The 18,203-nt window shown below is 38.4% G+C and overlaps 1 protein-coding gene across 7 annotated transcripts in view; it reads right to left on the bottom strand.

Moving 5' to 3' along the window:
• Window positions 1–18,203, bottom strand: part of SPIRE1 (spire type actin nucleation factor 1) — a 198,820-nt gene that overhangs the window by 14,159 nt on the left and 166,458 nt on the right. For all 7 annotated transcript variants that reach the window (XM_042909576.1, XM_042909577.1, XM_042909578.1 and 4 more), the window contains one exon: window positions 17,522–17,612. In XM_042909576.1, coding sequence (XP_042765510.1) covers window positions 17,522–17,612 — 91 coding nt within the window. The remainder of the gene's footprint in view (window positions 1–17,521; window positions 17,613–18,203) is intronic.

Here is an 18,203-nt window from a genome sequence, read left to right as displayed (position 1 = left end):
ATCAAGACATTCTGTCCTTAGATTTAAATCAAGCTCTATTTAAATTTGAAAAAATAAATTCCAGTTTTGATAATATTGTGCCACTGCTCTCCTTCATCTAGTAATATTTTGGGACAGAGTTTAAAAGGAGAAGGTTTTAGGGGTGCCTTGGTATGTAGAGCACACAACTCTTGATCTCGGGGTTGTGAGTTCGGGCCCCATGTTGGGTGTAAAGATTACTTAAAAAATAAAATTTTCTAAAAAAAAAAGTTTACAAAAGGAGAATATTTTATGGTTTGAATGGTTCTGGATTTACATTCTGAAAACATAAGGAGAACATTAGAAATAAATTATATTGCTTAAAGTTTTATTTAATACTTCCTCCTACTCTCTCTGAAAAGTAAGCCTGCTTCATTCAATGTAGCAGGTGAGGAAAGTGAAAGTCAACACCAAGTTAAATGTGATCCATCTATTTGGACTACCCCACCAACAGAAATCTCTAAATAAAAATAACACGATTTCCATAATCAAGAAAGATACAGAAATCCATTATGTGATTTAATTGAATCTCTATAATATTTAATGGGCCTGGACAAACACCAAGTATAGATAATGACCAAGGTCAGCTCCTACTATTCTTGATACAATCTAAGTAAATCAAAATACTAATTAAAGAATTTTAATCACTAAAAACTCCACATGTACAGGAAATCAGTAAGTTGTTTTTTTAAATTGCAGTAAAACATACATAAATTATATTTAGTGTGTCTTAACTATTTTTAACTGCACAGTTCAGTGGTATTAAATATTTACACTGTTGTGCAACCGTTATCTTCCATCTTGTAACGGTTAAGACCATAACTCTTCATCTTGTAAACTGAAACTCTACAACTTCCTACTCTCCACTACCTACAGCCCCTCACAACTACCATCCTACTTTCCATCTCTATGATTTTGACCGCTCTAAAAATCTCATATAAATGGAATTATACAGTATTTGCCTTTTTTGGAATTCCTTTTTTCCCTTAGCAAAACGTCCTAAAAGTTTGTCAGTATTGTAGCCTATTGCAGAATTTCCCCCATTTTTTAAAATGTTTTATTTATTTTTGAGAGAGAGCGAGCAAGCAAGCATCTGAGTGGGGGAGGGGCTGAGAGAGAGAGGGAGACACACAATTTGAAGCAGGCTCCAGGTTCTGAGCTGTCAGCACAGAGTCCAATGTAGGGTTCAAACTCACAAACCGCGAGATCATGACCTGAGCTGAAGTCGGACATTTAACCGACTGAGCCACCCAGGTGCCCCAGAATTTTCCTTAATTTTAAGGCTGAGTAATATTTCATTGTGTGGATATTCCACATTTTGTCTAGCCATTCATCCACTGACGGACACTGGGGTTGCTTTCACATTTTAGCTATTGTGAATACTGCTATGAACATGGATGTACAAATATCTCTTTGAGATTCTGCTTTCAATTTTTTTTTTTTCTGTTTCGATTCTTTTGCTTATATAGTCAGAAGCAGAATTGCTGGATCATATGTAATTCTATTTTTAAGTTTCTGAGGAGTCACCATACTGTTTTCCACAACACCTGTACCATTTCACATTCCCAACAGTGCACATGGTTCCAATTTCTCTACATTCTTGCCAACACTTGTCTTCTGGTTTTTGTTTTGATAGCAGCCATTTTAATGGGTGGGAGGTGGCATTTCACTATAGTTTTGATTTGTATTTCCCTAATGATTAGTGATGCTGAGAATCTTTTCATGCACTTGTTGGTCATTAGTGTATCTTCTTCGGAGAAATGTCCATTTGAGTCCTTTGCCTATTTTTTAATTAGGTTCTGTTTTCTGTTGTTGAGTTTCAAGACTTTCTCTATATATTCTGAATATTAATCCTTTATTAGAGATATGATCTGCAAATATTTTCTCCTATCCTGCATGCTCCCCTTTTATTTCATTGATAATGTCTTTTTATGCATAAAAGTTTTTTAATTTTCATAAATTCCAGTTTCTCTATTTTTACAAATAGACAATTTTTTGTCTATCCTTGGGGTCATAGCCAAGAAACCATTGCCAAATCCAATGTCATGAAGTTTTTGTCCTATGTTTTCTTCTAAGAGTTTTATTATTTTAGGTCTTACATTTAGGTTCTTAATCCATTTTGAGTTAATTTTTGTATATGGTGTTAGGTGAGGGTATAACTTCCTTTTTGCATGTGGATATACAGTTCTCCCAGGACCATTTGCTGAAAGACTTCCCATTGAATTGTCTTGGCACACTTGTCAAAAATCTTTTGACCATATAGGTGAGGCTTTATTCTGGGCTCTCTATTCTATTTTGTTGATTTATATGTCTGTCTTTATGCTAATACCTCATTGCGTTGATTACTATAGTTTGTAGTAAGTTTTTTTTTCTTCAATATATGAAATTTATTGTCAAATTGGTTTCCATACAACACCCAGCGCTCATCCCAAAAGGTGCCCTCCTCAATACCCATCACCCACCCTCCCCTCCCTCCCACCCCCCATCAACCCTCAGTTTGTTCTCAGTTTTTAACAGTCTCCTATGCTTTGGCTCTCTCCCACTCTAACCTCTTTTTTTTTTTTTTTTCCTTCCCATCCCCCACGGGTTTCTGTTAAGTTTCTCAGGATCCACATAAGAGTGAAACCATATGGTATCTGTCTTTCTCTGTATGGCTTATTTCACTTAGCATCACACTCTCCAGTTCCATCCACGTTGCTACAAAAGGCCAGATTTCATTCTTTCTCATTGCCATGTAGTACTCCATTGTGTATATAAACCACAATTTCTTTATCGATTCATCAGTTGATGGACATTTAGGCTCTTTCCATAATTTGGCTATTGTTGAGAGTGCTGCTATAAACATTGGGGTACAAGTGCCCCTATGCATCAGTACTCCTGTATCCCTTGGGTAAATTCCTAGCAGTGCTATTGCTGGGTCATAGGGTAGGTCTATTTTTAATTTTTTGAGGAACCTCCACACTGAGTGGCTGCACCAATTTGTATTCCCACCAACAGTGCAAGAGGGTTCCTGTTTCTCCACATCCTCTCCAGCATCTATAGTCTCCTGATTTGTTCATTGTGGCCACTCTGACTGACGTGAGGTGATATCTGAGTGTGGTTTTGATTTGTATTTCCCTGATGAGGAGCGACGTTGAGCATCTTTTCATGTGCCTATTGGCCATCCGGATGTCTTCTTTAGAGAAGTGTCTATTCATGTTTTCTGCCCATTTGTTCACTGGGTTATTTGTTTTTCGAGTGTGGAGTTTGGTGAGCTCTTTATAGATTTTGGATACTAGCCCTTTGTCCGGTATGTCATTTGCAAATATCTTTTCCCATTCCGTTGGTTGCCTTTTAGTTTTGTTCGTTGTTTCCTTTGCTGTGCAGAAGCTTTTTATCTTCATAAGGTCCCAGTAATTCATTTTTGCTTTTAATTCCCTTGCCTTTGGGGATGTGTCAAGTAAGAAATTGCTACGGCTGAGGTCAGAGAGGTCTTCTCTTGCTTTCTCCTCTAGGGTTTTGATGGTTTCCTGTCTCACATTCAGGTCCTTTATCCATTTTGAGTTTGTTTTTGTGATGGTGTGAGAAAGTGGTCTAGTTTCAATCTTCTGCATGTGGCTGTCCAGTTCTCACAGCACCATTTGTTAAAGAGACTGTCTTTTTTCCATTGGATGACCTTTCCTGCTTTGTCAAAGATTAGTTGGCCATACGTTTGTGGGTCTAGTTCTGGGGTTTCTATTCTATTCCATTGGTCTATGTGTCTGTTTTTGTGCCAATACCATGCTGTCTTGATGATGACAGCTTGGTAGTAGAGGCTAAAGTCTGGGATTGTGATGCCTCCTGCTTTGGTCTTCTTCAAAATTACTTTGGCTATTCGGGGCCTTTTGTGGTTTCATATGAATTTTAGGATTGCTTGTTCTAGTTTTGAGAAGAATGCTGGTGCAATTTTGATTGGGATTGCACTGAATGTGTAGATAGCTTTGGGTAGTATTGACATTTTGACAATATTTATTCTTCCAACCCATGAGCATGGAATGTTTTTCCATTTCTTTATATCTTCTTCAATTTCCTTCATAAGCTTTCTATAGTTTTCAGCATACAGATCTTTTACATCTTTGGTTAGGCTTATTCCTAGGTATTTTATGCTTCTTGGTGCAACTGTGAATGAGATCAGTTTCTTTATTTGTCTTTCTGTTGCTTCATTACTAGTTATAAGAATGGAACTGATTTCTGTACATTGATTTTGTATCCTGCAACTTTGCTGAATTCATGTATCAGTTCTAGCAGACTTTTGGTGGAGTCTATTGGATTTTCCATGTATAATATCATGTCATCTACAAAAAGTGAAAGCTTAACTTCATCTTTGCCAATTTTGATGCCTTTGATTTCCTTTTGTTGTCTGTTTGCTGATGCTAGAATTTCCAACACAATGTTAAACAACAGTGGTGAGAGTGGACATCCCTGTCGTGTTCCTGATCTCAGGGAAAAAGGTCTGAATTTTCCCCATTGAGGATGAGGTTAGCTGTGGGCTTTTCATAAACGGCTTTTATGATGTTTAAGTATGTTCCTTCTATCCCGACTTTCTGAAGGGTTTTTATTAACAAAGCCTTGCTGAATTTTGTCAAAGACCTTTTCTGCATCGACTGACAGGATCATATGGTTATCTTTTCTTTTATTAATGTGATGTATCACATTGATTGATTTGCAAATGTTGAACCAGCCCTGCATCCCAGGAATGAATCCCACCTGATCATGGTGAATAATTCTTTTTATATGCTGTTGAATTCGATTTGCTAGTATCTTATTGAGAATTTTTGCATCCATATTCATCAGGGATATTGGCCTGGAGTTCTCTTTTTTTACTGGGTCTCTGTCTGGTTTAGGAATCAAAGTAATACTGGCTTCATAGAATGAGTCTGGAAGTTTTCCTTCCCTTTCTATTTTTTGGAATAGCTTGAGAAGGATAGGTATTACCTCTGCTTTAAACATCTGGTAGAACTCCCCTGGGAAGCCATCTGGTCCTGGACTCTTATTTGTTGGGAGATTTTTGATGACTGATTCAATTTCTTCACTGGTTATGGGTCTGTTCAAGCTTTCTATTTCCTCCTGATTGAGTTTTGGAAGCATGTGGGTGTTTAGGAACTTGTCCATTTCTTCCAGGTTGTCCAGTTTGTTGGCATATAATTTTTCATAGTATTCCCTGATAATTGCTTGTATCTCTGAGGGATTGGCTGTAATAATTCCATTTTCATTCATGATTTTATCTATTTGGGTCATCTCCCTTTTATTTTTGAGAAGCTTGGCTAGAGGTTTATCAATTTTGTTTATTTTTTCAAAAAACCAACTCTTGGTTTCGCTGATCTGCTCTACAGTTTTTTTAGATTCTATATTGTTTATTTCTGCTCTGATCTTTATTATTTCTCTTCTTCTGCTGGGTTTAGGCTCTCGTTGCTGTTCTGCTTCTATTTCCTTTAGGTGTGCTGTTAGATTTTGTATTTGGGATTTTTCTTGTTTCTTGAGATAGGCCTGGATTGCAATGTATTTTCCTCTCAGGACTGCCTTCGCAGCATCCCAAAGCGTTTGGATTATTGTATTTTCATTTTCGTTTGTTTCCATATATTTTTTAATTTCTTCTCTAATTGCCTGGTTGACCCACTCATTCTTTAGTAGGGTGTTCTTTAACCTCCATGCTTTTGGAGGTTGTCCAGACTTTTTCCTGTGGTTGATTTCAAGCTTCATAGCATTGTGGTCTGAAAGTATGCATGGTATGATTTCAATTCTTGTATACTTACGAAGGGCTGTTTTATGACCCATTATGTGATCTATCTTGGAGAATGTTCCATGTGCACTTGAGAAGAAAGTATATTCTGTTGCTTTGGGATGCAGAGTTCTAAATATATCTGTCAAGTCCATCTGATCCAATGTATCATTCAGGGCCCTTGTTTCTTTATTGACTGTGTGTCTAGATGATCTATCCATTTCTGTAAGTGGGGTGTTAAAGTCCCCTGCAATTACCACATTCTTATCAATAAGGTTGCTTATGTTTGTGAGTAATTGTTTAATATATTTGGGGGCTCCTGTATTTGGCGCATAGACATTTATAATTGTTAGCTCTTCCTGATGGATAGACCCTGTAATTATTATATAATGCCCTTCTTCATCTCTTGTTACAGCCTTTAATTTAAAATCTCATTTGTCTGATGTAAGTATGGCTACTCCACTTTCTTTTGACTTCCAGTGGCATGATAAATAGTTCTCCATCCCCTCACTGTCAATCTGAAGGTGTCCTCAGGTCTAAAATGAGTCTCTTGTAGACAGCAAATAGATGGGTCTTATTTTTTATCCATTCTGATACCCTATGTCTTTTGGTTGGCGCATTTAGTCCATTTACATTCAGTGTTATTATAGAAAGATATGGGTTTAGAGTCATTGTGATGTCTGTAGGTTTCGTGCTTGTAGCGATGTCTCTGGTACTTTGTCTCATGGGATCCCCCTTAGGATCTCTTGTAGGGCTGGTTTAGTGGTGACAAATTCCTTCAGTTCTTGTTTGTTTGGGAAGACCTTTATCTCTCCTTCTATTCTAAATGACAGACTTGCTGGAAAAAGGATTCTCGGCTGTATATTTTTTTTCTGTTCATCACATTGAAGATCTCCTGCCATTCCTTTCTGGCCTGCCAAGTTTCATTAGAGAGATCGGTCACGAGTCTTATAGGTCTCCTTTTATATGGTAGAGCACGTTTATCTCTAGCTGCTTTCAGAATTTTCTCTTTATCCTTGTATTTTGCCAGTTTCCCTATGATATGTCGTGCAGAAGATCGATTCAAGTTACATCTGAAGGGAGTTCTCTGTGCCTCTTGGATTTCAATGCCTTTTTCCTTCCCCAGATCAGGGAAATTCTCAGCTATTATTTCTTCAAGTACACCTTCAGCACCTTTCCCTCTCTCTTCCTCCTCTGGAATACCAATTATGCGTATATTATTTCTCTTTAGTGGATCACTTAGTTCTCTAATTTTCCCCTCATACTCCTGGATTTTTTTATCTCTCTTTTTCTCAGCTTCTTCTTTTTCCATAATTTTATCTTCTAGTTCACCTATTCTCTCCTCTGCCTCTTCAATCCGAGCCGTGGTTGTCTCCATTTTATTTTGCAGCTCATTGATAGCATTTTTTAGCTCCTCCTGGCTGTTCCTTAGTCCCTTGATCTCTGTAGCAATAGATTCTCTGCTATCCTTTATACTGCTTTCAAGCCCAGCGATTAATTTTATGACTATTATTCTAAACTCACTTTCTGTTATATTGTTTAAATCGTTTTTGATCAGTTTGTTAGCTGTTGTTATTTCCTGGACGTTTTTTGAGGGGAATTCTTCCGTTTCGTCATTTTGGATATTACCTGGAGTGGTGCAGGACTGCGGGGCACTTCCCCTGTGCTGTCTTGAATAACTTGCGTTGGTGGGTGGGGCCGCAGTCAGACCTGATGTCTGCCCCAACCCACTGCTGGGGCCAGTCAGACTGGTGTGTGCCTTCACTTCCCCTCTCCTAGGGGCAGGATTCACTGTGGGGTGGTGTGGCCCGTCTGGGCTACTTGCACACTGCCAGACTTGTGGTGCTGGGGATCTGGTGTATTAGCTGGGGTGAATCCGCAAGGTGCACAGGGGCGGGAGGAGCAGGCTCAGCTCACTTTTCCTTCGGAGATCCGCCTCGGGGAGGGGCCCTGCAGCACCAGGAGGGAGTCAGACCCGCCGGAGGGATGGATCCGCAGAAGCACACCATTCGGTGTTTGCGTGGTGCAAGCAAGTTCCCTGTCGGGAACTGGTTCCCTTTGGGATTTTGGCTGGGGGAGGGGCCAGGGAGATGGCACTGGCGAGCACTTTTGTTCCCCGCCAACCTGAGCTCTGTCGTCCGGGGCTCAACAACTCTCCCTCCCGTTGTCCTCCAGCCCTCCTGTTCTCCGAGCAGAGCTGTTAGCTTATAACGTTCCAGATGTCAAGTCCCGCTTGCTGTCCGAACATATTCCGTCCGGCCCCTCCGCTTTTGCCAGTCAGACTCGGGGGCTCTGCTTGGCCGGTGGGCCGCCCCTCCAACCCGGCTCCCTCCTGCCAGTCCGTATAGCACACACCACCTCGCCGCCCTTCCTGCCCTCTTCCGTGGGCCTCTTGTCTGTGCTTGGCTCTGGAGACTCCATTCTGCTAGTCTTCTGGCGGTTTTCTGGGTTATTTAGGCAGGTGTAGGTGGAATCTTAGTGATCAGCAGGATGCGCGGTGAGCCCAGCGTCCTCCTACGCCGCCATCTTCCCAGGATCTAGTTTGTAGTAAGTTTTGAAATCAGGAAGTATGAGTTCTTTTTCAAAGTTGTTTTGGCTATTTGGGTCCTCTGAGATTCCATATGAATATTAGAATGGGTGGTCTTCTATTTCTGCAAAAATGTCATTGGCATTTTGATAGAGATTGCACTGAATCTGTAGATAACTTTGGTCCGTATAAACATTTTAAGAATATTAAGTCTTCCAATCCATGAACACAGGATATGTTTCCATTTATTTACGTCTTCTTTAATTTCTTTCAGCAATGTTTTTAGTGAGCAAGTCTTTCACTTCCTTGTTTGATTCCTAAGTATTTTATTCTTTTTGATATTCTTTTATAAATGCAATTGCTTTTGTCATTTCCTTTTCAGATTATTTATTGCTTGTGTATAGAAATGGAACTGATTTTTTAAAATGTTTACTTATTTTTGAGACAGAGAGACAGTGTGATCAGGGGAGGGGCAGAGAGTGAGGGAGACACAGAATCTGAAGGAGACTCTAGGCTCTGAGCTGTTAGCAGAGAGCCCAACACAGGGCTCAAACTCATGAACCGTGAGATCAGGAACTGAGCCACCCAGGTGCCCCGAAATGCAACTGATTTTTGTGTGCTGACTTTATATTTTGCTACTTTACTGAATTATTTATTCTAACAATATTTTTGTGTTTGGAATCTTTTAGAGTTTTTTTACATGTGAGATCATATCATCTGCAAAGAGGTAAGTTTGCTTTTTTTCCTGTCTGGCTACCCTTTATTTCCTTTTTTTCCTTATTTCCTTTCCTTTATTTCCTAGCCAAACTGTGCTCACTAACATTTCCAGGACTATGTTGAACAGAAGTGATGAAAGCAGGGATCCTTGCCTTGTTTCTATTTATTAGAGGAAATTTTTTCAGTCTTTCACCACTGAGTATGATGTTTAAAGTGAATTTTTCATATATGGCTTTTATTACATTAAGGTAGTTTCCTTTTTTTCAATTAAAAAATTTTTATTTTAAGTTTAGAAAGACAGAGAGCAAGCAGGGGAGAAGGGCAGAGGGCACAGAGAGACAGAGACAGAGACAGAGACAGAGAGAGAGAGAGAGAGAGAGAGAGAATCCCAAGAAGGCTCCACATTCAGCATGGAGTCCAACACAGGGCTCAATCCCACAACCCTAGGATTGTGACCTGAACCAAAATCAAGAGTTGGATGCTCAACCAACAGCCATCCAGGTGCCTCAAGGTAGTTTCTTTCTATTCCTAGTTTGTGTAAAGTGTTTTTACCATGAAAGGGTGTTCAATTTTGTCAAATGCTTTTTCTGCATTGATTGAAATAATCCTGTGGTTGTTTTCCTGTTAATGTGGCATATTACGCTACTCAATTTGTATATTTTGAACCATCCTTGCAGTCAGGAATAAATCCTGCTTGGTCAGGGTATGTAATCCTTTTACTACAATGCTGAATTCTGTTTGTTAGTATTTTTATTTATTTATTTATTTTTTAAAAATTAAAAAAATATACAATTTATTGTCAAATTGGCTTACATACAACACACAATGCTCATCCCAGCAAGTGCCCTCCTCAATGCCCATCACCCATTTTCCCCTCTCCCCCCACATCCACCCTCAGTTAGTTCTCTGTATTTAAGGGTCTCTTGTGGTTTGCCTCTCTCCCTCTCTGTTTATAATTATTTTTTCCCCTTCCCTTCCCCCATAGACTTCTGTTAAGTTTCTCAAGATCCACACATGAGTGAAAACACATGATATCTGTCCTTCTCTGACTAACCTATTTCACTCAGCATAATACCTTGCAGTTCCATCCACGTTGCTGCAAAGGGCATGATTTCATTCTTTCTCATTGCCAAGTAGTATTCCATTGTATATATAAACCACATCTTCTTTATCCATTCATCAGTTGATGGACATTTAGGCTCTTTCCATAATTTGGCTATTGTTGAAAGTGCCGCTATAAACATTGGGGTACATGTGCCCCTATGCATTAGCACTCCTAGTAGTGCTATTGCTGGGTCATAGAGTAGTTCTATTTTTAATTTTTGAGGAACTTCCACACTGTTTTCCAAAGTGGCTGTACCAGTCTGCATTCCCACCAACAGTGCAAGAGGGTTCCCATTTCTCCATATCCTCGCCAGCATCTATAGTTTCCTGATTTGTTCATTTTAGCCACTCTGACCGGTGTGAGGTGGTATCTCAGTGTGGCTTTGATTTGTATTTCCCTGATGATGAGTGACGTTTCATGATGAGCATCGTTTCGTGTGTCTGCTGCCCATCTGGATGTTTTCTTTGGAAAAGTGTCTATTCATGTCTTCTGCCCATTTCTTCACTGGATTATTTGTTTTTTGGGTGTGGAGTTGGGTAAGTTCTTTATAGATTTTGGATACCAGCCCTTTATCTGATAGGTCATTTGCAAATATCTTTTCCCATTCCATTGGCTGCCTTTAGTTTTGTTGTTTCCTTTGCAGTGCAGAAGCCTTTTATCTTGATGAGGTCCCAATAGTTCATTTTTACTTTTAATTCCCTTGCCTTTGGAGATGTGTTGAGTAAGAAATTGCTGTGGCTGAGGTCAAAGAGCCTGCTTTCTCCTCTAGGGTTTTGATGGTTTCCTGTCTCACATTCAGGTCTTTCACCATTTTGAGTTTATTTTTGTGTATCGTGTAAGAAAGTGGTCTAGATTCATTCTTCTGCATGTTCCTGTCCAGTTCTCCCAGCACCATTTGCTAAAGAGACTTTTTCCATTGGACACTTTTTCTTGCTTTGTCAAAGATTAGTTGGCCATACATTTGTGGGTCCAATTTTGGGGTCTCTATTCTATTCCATTGGTCTATGTGTCTGTTTTTGTGCTACTGTGTTGATTACAGCTTTGTAGTAGAGGCTAAAGTCTGGGATTGTGATGCCTCCCGCTTTGGTTTTCTTCTTCAATATCACTTTGGTCATTTGGGGTCTTTTCTAGTTCCATACAAATTTTAGGATTGTTTGTTCTAGTTTTGAGAAGAATGCCGGTGCAATTTTCACTGGGATTGCATTGAATGTGTAGATTGCTTTGGGTAGTATTGACATTTTAACAATATTTATTCTTCCAATCCATGAGCATGGGATGTTTTTCCATTTTTTTGTGTCTTCTTCAGTTTCCCTCATAAGCTTTCCATAGTTTTCAGCATACAGATCTTTTACATCTTTGGTTAGGTTTATTCCTAGGTATTTTATGGTTCTTGGTGCAATTGTAAATGGAATCAGTTTCTTTATTTCTCTTTCTGTTGCTCCATTACTGGTGTATAAAAATGCAACCAATTTCTGTACATTGATTTTGTACCCTGAAACTTTGCTAAATTCATGTATCAGTTCTAGGAGTCTTTTGGTGGAGTCTCATGGGTTTTCCATGCAGAGTATGTCGACTGTGAAAAGTGAAAGTTTGACTTCTTTGCCAATTTTGATGCCTTTGATTTCCTTTTGTTGTCTGACTGCTGATGCTATGACTTCCAACACTATGTTAAACAACAGCGGTGAGAGTGGACATCCCTGTCATGTTCCTGATCTCAGGAAAGCTCTCAGTTTTTCCCCATTAAGGATAATAGTAGCTGTGGGCTTTTTATATATGGCTTTTATGATGTTTAAGTATGTTTTTCTATCCCTACTTTCTTAAGGTTTTTATTAAGAAAGGATGTTGTATTGTGACATATGCTTTCTCTGCATCTGTTGACAGGATCATCTCGTTCTTATCCTTTCTATTATTAATGTGATGTATCACACTGATTGATTTGCAAATATTCAACCAGGCCTGCAGCCCAGGAATGAATCCCACTTGATCATGGTGAATAATTCTTTTTACATGCTGTTGAATTTGATTTGCTAGTATCTTGTTGGGAATTTTTGCATCCATGTTCATCAGGGATACTGGCCTATAGTTCTCCTTTTTTGTGGGGTCTCTGTCTGGTTTGGGAATCAAGGTAATGCTGGTTTCAGAGAATGAGTCCAGAAGTTTTCCTTCCATTTCTATTTTTTGGAAGAGCTTGAGAAGGATCGGTATTAACTCTGCTTTAAATACCTGGTAGAATTCCCCAGGGAATTATTTATTTTTGAGAGAGAGAGGGAGACAGAGTGTGAGTGGGAGAGGGGCAGAGACAGAGAGAGAGAGACACACACACACAGAATTGAAGCAGGCTTCAAGCTCTGAGCCATCAGCACAGAGCCTGACGTGGGACTTGAAATCATGGACTGCGAGATCATGACCTGAGCTAAAGTCAGACCCTCAACCGACTGAATCATCCAGGCACCCATTTGTTAGTAAAAGATCTTTTAAAAAAAAGTCAGTATTTGTAAAGGGTACTTATAGTTTTCTGTCCTTATAGTGTCTTTGTTTGGCTTCAGTATCAGGGTAATGCGGTCTCACAGAATGACTTTTAGGAAACGTTCCCTTCTCTTCAATTTTTTGGAAATGTTTGAGAAGAATTGGTAGTTTTGAGTTTTTGTTTTGTTTTTTAATGCATCAAATTCCAGCCTCTTCTTTGTTGGGAGAGTTTCTTTTTTTTTTTTTTTTTTTTAAATTTTTTTTTTATTTTTTAATATATGAAATTTACTGTCAAATTGGTTTCCATACAACACCCAGTGCTCATCCCAAAAGGTGCCCTCCTCAATACCCATCACCCACCCTGCCCTCCCTCCCACCCCCCATCAACCCTCAGTTTGTTCTCAGTTTTTAACAGTCTCTTATGCTTTGGCTCTGTTGGGAGAGTTTCTGATTGCTAACTCACTATCCTTACTAGTAATCTGAATGATTTTCTGTTTCTTTCTGATTTAGTCTTGCTAGATTTGGCATTTCTAGGTATTTGTCCATTTCATCAAGACTATACAATTTAAAAAAAAAATTTTTTAACCTTTATTTATTTTTGAGACAGAGAGAGACAGAGCATGAATGGGGGAGGGTCAGAGAGAGGGAGACACAGAATCTGAAACAGGCTCCAGGCTCTGAGCTGTCAGCACAGAGCCCGACGCGGGGCTCGAACTCACAGCCCTCATGGACCGCGAGATCATGACCTGAGCTGAAGTCGGCCGCTTAACCGACTGAGCCACCCAGGCGCCCCAAGACCAAACAATTTGATGGTAAGTGTTCATGATACTCTCTCATAACTCTTTTTATTTCTGTAGAATCAGAAGTAATGGTTCCTCTTTTCATTTCTCATGTTAGTATTTTGAATCTTTTTTCTTAGGTCATCTTGTTAATGGTTTGTCAACTGTGTTGATATTTTTGAAGAATCAATTTTTGGTTTCACGGATTTTCTCCATTGTTTTTCTATTTTCTATTTCATTTATCTCTGCTCTAATCTTTATTATTTCCTTTCTTCTGCTAACTTTGTGTTTAGTTTGTTCTTCTTTTTCTAGTTCCTTAAGTTGTAAAGTTAGGTTGTTGGTTCACTCATTCATTCGTTCTTTCCTTTCTTTTTAAAACCACCAACTAATCATTGAAATGTGTTTATCACAGTAAGTTTCACCTTAGCAGTGTTTTTACTGTGTCCTATATGTTGTATTTTTATTTTCATTTGTAAGTATTTTCTAATCTCTCTGGTGACCTCTTCTTTGTCCCACTGATTTTCAAAAAGTGTATTGTTTAATTTCTATAATTTTGTGAATTTTTCAGTTTTCTTTCTGTTACTGATTTCTAACTTTATCCCATTATGGCCAGAGAAGATCCTTTGTATATGATACCTATCTTTTAAAATCTATTGAGACTTCACTTGTAGTTTCACATATGGTCTATTCTTGAAAACGTTCCATGTGCCCTGAAGAAGAATGTGTGTTTGTTGTTGGGTGGAGTATTCTGTATATGTCTTTCAGATCTAGTTGGTTTATTGGGCTGCTCAAGTCCTCTATTTCCCTATCTTCTGTCTGGTTATTCTATCCATTATTGTGAGAGGAGTCTCCAACTATTATTGAGAACTGTCTATTTCTCTTTCATTTCTGTCAGTTTTTACTTTATATATTTTGATGGCCTGTCATTAGGTGCATAAATGTTAATAACTGTTCTTTCTTCTTACTGCATTGAGCCTTTTATTACTACACAGTCTCCTTCCTTGTCTCTTGTAACTTTTTTTAAATTTAAAGTCTATATTGTCTAATGTCAGTATAGTTACTCCAGCTTCCTTTTAGTTACCATTTGCGTGGAATATCTTTTCTATAATGTCACTTTCAATCTGTTTATGCCTTTGACTCTCAAGACTCTCAAGGGAGTCTTTTCTAGTCTGCATATAGTTGAATCATGTGTTTTTATCCATTCTGCCAATCTCTAGCTTTTGATTAGAGAGTTTAATTCATTTACATTTAAACTAATTACTGATCAGGATGGACTTCTGTCATTTGTTTTCTATATGCCTTACAGCTCATTTCCTTCATTCTTGTTTTTCATGTGAAATTGTTTTTTTTTTATAACGAAACATTTAAATTCCTTTCCCATTTTCTTTTGTATATATTCTGTAGCTATTTTCTTTGTGGTTACCATGGAAACTACATTTAACAATCTAAAATTATAACATTCTGATTTGGATGTATAGCAGCTTAATTTCTATACCACACAAAACTCTGCTCCCATACAGCTCTGTCCTCCATCCCTCTTGGTTGTTGATGTCACAAAATTACATTTGTATACACTGCCTTCCCCCAAATAGAGACTAATAATTCTTTTTAAATGCATTAGTCTCTCAAATTACATAGAAAACAAAAAGTGCAGTTATAAACCAGTGTTACAATAATACTAGCTTTTATAATTGCCTATGTATTTGACCAAGACCTTTATTTCTCCTATGGCTTCGAAGTATTACCTAGTGTCCTTCTATTTCAGCCTGTAAGACCTCTGAGCCTTTAATGTAGGGAGGGTCTAGTGGTTATGGACTCCCTCAGCTTTTGTTTATCTGGGAATATCTTTATTTCTCTCTCACTTTGAACTATAGTTTTGCTGGATAGAAGATTGTTGGTTGACTTTTTTTTTCTTTAAGCACTCTGAATATACAGAGTTCCCCAACTATCTGGAAGGAGAACATTCCTATGAAACCTTTTGTAAGCTGAAATGGCAAAAACCAAAGAAGCAACTGAAACATCTTGTAGAAGTGAAAATCCTCTTTGGATTTCTCTCAGTTAGCTAAAACAAATATTAATGTTGATCTTTCAAAAAAAGTGAAGTGGTGTAAAGGAAACTTTCAGACAGTGGGTGACAGTGGGTGACAAAGCTGTTATTGGTCCACTGTCTTCAGACCTCCAAAGTTTCTGATGAGAAATATGCTGAAAATTTCGTTGAGGATCCCTTGTCTCTAGTGACTCACTTCTCTCTTGTTGCTCTGTCTTTGGCTTATGAAAGCTGGGTTATAATGTGTCCTGCTGTGGGTCTCTTTGAGTTCATTTTAGTGAAGCTTCTTGGATGTTTATATTCATGTCTTTCATCAAATTTGGGAAGTCTCAGAAATTATTTCTGCAATTATTTTTTCTGTCCCTCTCTCTCCTCTCCTTCGGGGACTCCCACCATCCATTTGTTGGTCTGGTTGATGGTGTCCGACAGATCTCTCCGTCTCTGTTTGCTTGTCTTTGGTCTTTTGTCTTTCTATTCCTCAGGCATGATGTTTTCTATTGCCCTGGCCTGAATTTGTAGATTATTTTTTCTGCTTGCTCAAATCTGTCCTTTAATCTTCTAGTGAATTTTTCTTTTCAGTTAATGGAATTTTCAGCTCCAGAATTTTTTTGGTTTCATTTTAGGTTTTCTGGCTCTTTATTATCTTTCCATATTGTTCACACATTGTGTTTCTGACTTTCTCCATATCTTCTTTTAGTTCTTTGAGCATTTTAAAACAGTTTATTTTAAAGTCTTTGATGGGCATATCACCCTCTTTTTCTGGGGCAGTTTCCGTTGACTGTTTCTTTACTCTGAATGGGCCATACCTTCATGTTTTTTTGTATGCCTTGTGATTTTGTTTTGTTAAACACTGGACATTTGAATCTAATAATGTGGTAACTCTGGAAATCATATTCTGCCCCTTTCCCAGGTGCTGCTGTTTTTTGTTACTGTTTTTGTTCACTGTTTTCTTGACTGTTGTAGGCTCTCTCTGTGCTGAGGATCAGCCTAAGATATAAACTTAAGATCTCAGGTCTTTCATAAGCCATTCTCTGGGCATGCATAGTAACTTTATAATTTTTCCTATATATGTAGTTGTTTCTGAATATCTTAGTCTTTAATGTCTGGCTCCAGAAAGGGAAAAAGCTAAAAATGAAGGGGGTGGGGGGAAGGAGCCAGCCCTTTAAATTCCCTGGAAGACACTTTAGCATGCAGGGAGTGGGCAACAAGGAACAACAATGACTACAGGCCTCTTTGTCTACACCTTTGGAATCAGATGGAACAATCAGCAATCAAAGGAAAGATTCCCAATATTTGGAGGACAGGGTCCTTTTTGCCCACCCTAGTTCCTGTAAACTGTGTGTAAGCTGCTTCAGGAACACTAAACTGCCTTGTGGCTGGGGGTGGGGCATGAGTAGCTGCTACTGTACTAAGAGCTGAAAGTGACTGAAATTACCACAAGTTTTCATCTAAATCTTCCCCTGGAAGTTGCAAGCCTTCAACAGACTTCAGAGTTCCAAAGTAGTTACATCAGAGATTCTGCCAGTGCAATTGTTGTCTAGGTGGGAGACAGATTCTTGGTGCTTCTTGTTCCAACATCTTCCCAGAATCCTCTCCCTAAATGTGTAATTTTTAATCATAATGATCTTGTACATGAAAAATATTATTAAAAACATTTAGAAATCACTTAACTTCAGATTCTGTGTTCAGAACCTATGAAGAGCTACAAAGGCATTTTTACTATCTATATATGTAAGGGGGTATAGATATGTGTGTATGTGTGTGGGGGTGGGAATGATAACAAGTGTGATTACTTAGGGCTCTGAGCTTAAATTCAGACAAGGAGGTAATTAATCTAAAACACACACACACACACACACACACACACACACACACACACACGACTTACTCCTTACAACCCAAAGGTGACTGATCTGTTATAAGAACCTGAGGCCCAGTAATCAGTTAAGCCCTATCTTAACAAGTCACTCTAGGACTATAACAATATTTCTGCTCCTGACTAGTGAAATTACAGGGTTAATTCTTTCTATCTTAAATGATCACAAGGCACTCTGGGATTCCCTATTCTAGGTACAGTGTGTTTTGAAGGTATCTGACACTAGCTCTTTTCATCACAAATACTCACGCTTCCTCGTGGACACAGCCTCTACTGAGGGATCTTCAAGGAAAGAGGGAGACACACTGCTGCTACTGGCTGATCTGTGCAGAGTTTCCTCCTGAGAAAGGTGGGGGCAGAGAAACAGAGAGATTCTTAGACATTAGTGCTCTCATGCTAATCACATTTTACTATTAGAGATTTATTTTAATGTGAGGCACCAAATTAAAATGCCAAAGGTTCAAGGCAAGCAGAAGACAAACTAGAAGGGATCTAACATAAGACAAGTCTGGGTTTGTATCCCTCATTAGTGTGATGGGACACGAAGCTAGTTTCTCATCTAGGTTTTAACACCTGGTATTTAACCATCTTTACACTGTGTTATTGGATCAGATAAGATAATGCACTCAAAACTCAAAATGCTTAACACATTACCAGGCACACAGTAAATAGTGGTTAACATTATTATTAGGGAAATATTTAATACATTTATAAAAGTAATAGATTGGGATCTGCATGCAGGTGGAAGCTATGTGTCTCATTCGTTGTTGTAACAAACCCACTGTTACTAAGTAATGAATAAATATTAATATTTGTTGAATAAAGATGAAAATAAATATTTCATATGAATCTAGAAAAATATCTACATTGTGCAAAACAAAATTTAAATTCCTATAACCTGTGAGAAGAGACATCCTTAATTTATTTTTAA

Source organism: Panthera leo, chromosome D3 (genome assembly GCF_018350215.1).
Source record: "Panthera leo isolate Ple1 chromosome D3, P.leo_Ple1_pat1.1, whole genome shotgun sequence".
NCBI lineage: Eukaryota > Metazoa > Chordata > Mammalia > Carnivora > Felidae > Panthera > Panthera leo.
The sequence above is the reverse complement of the archived record's forward strand: the minus strand, read 5'-3'. Positions and strand labels throughout refer to the sequence as shown.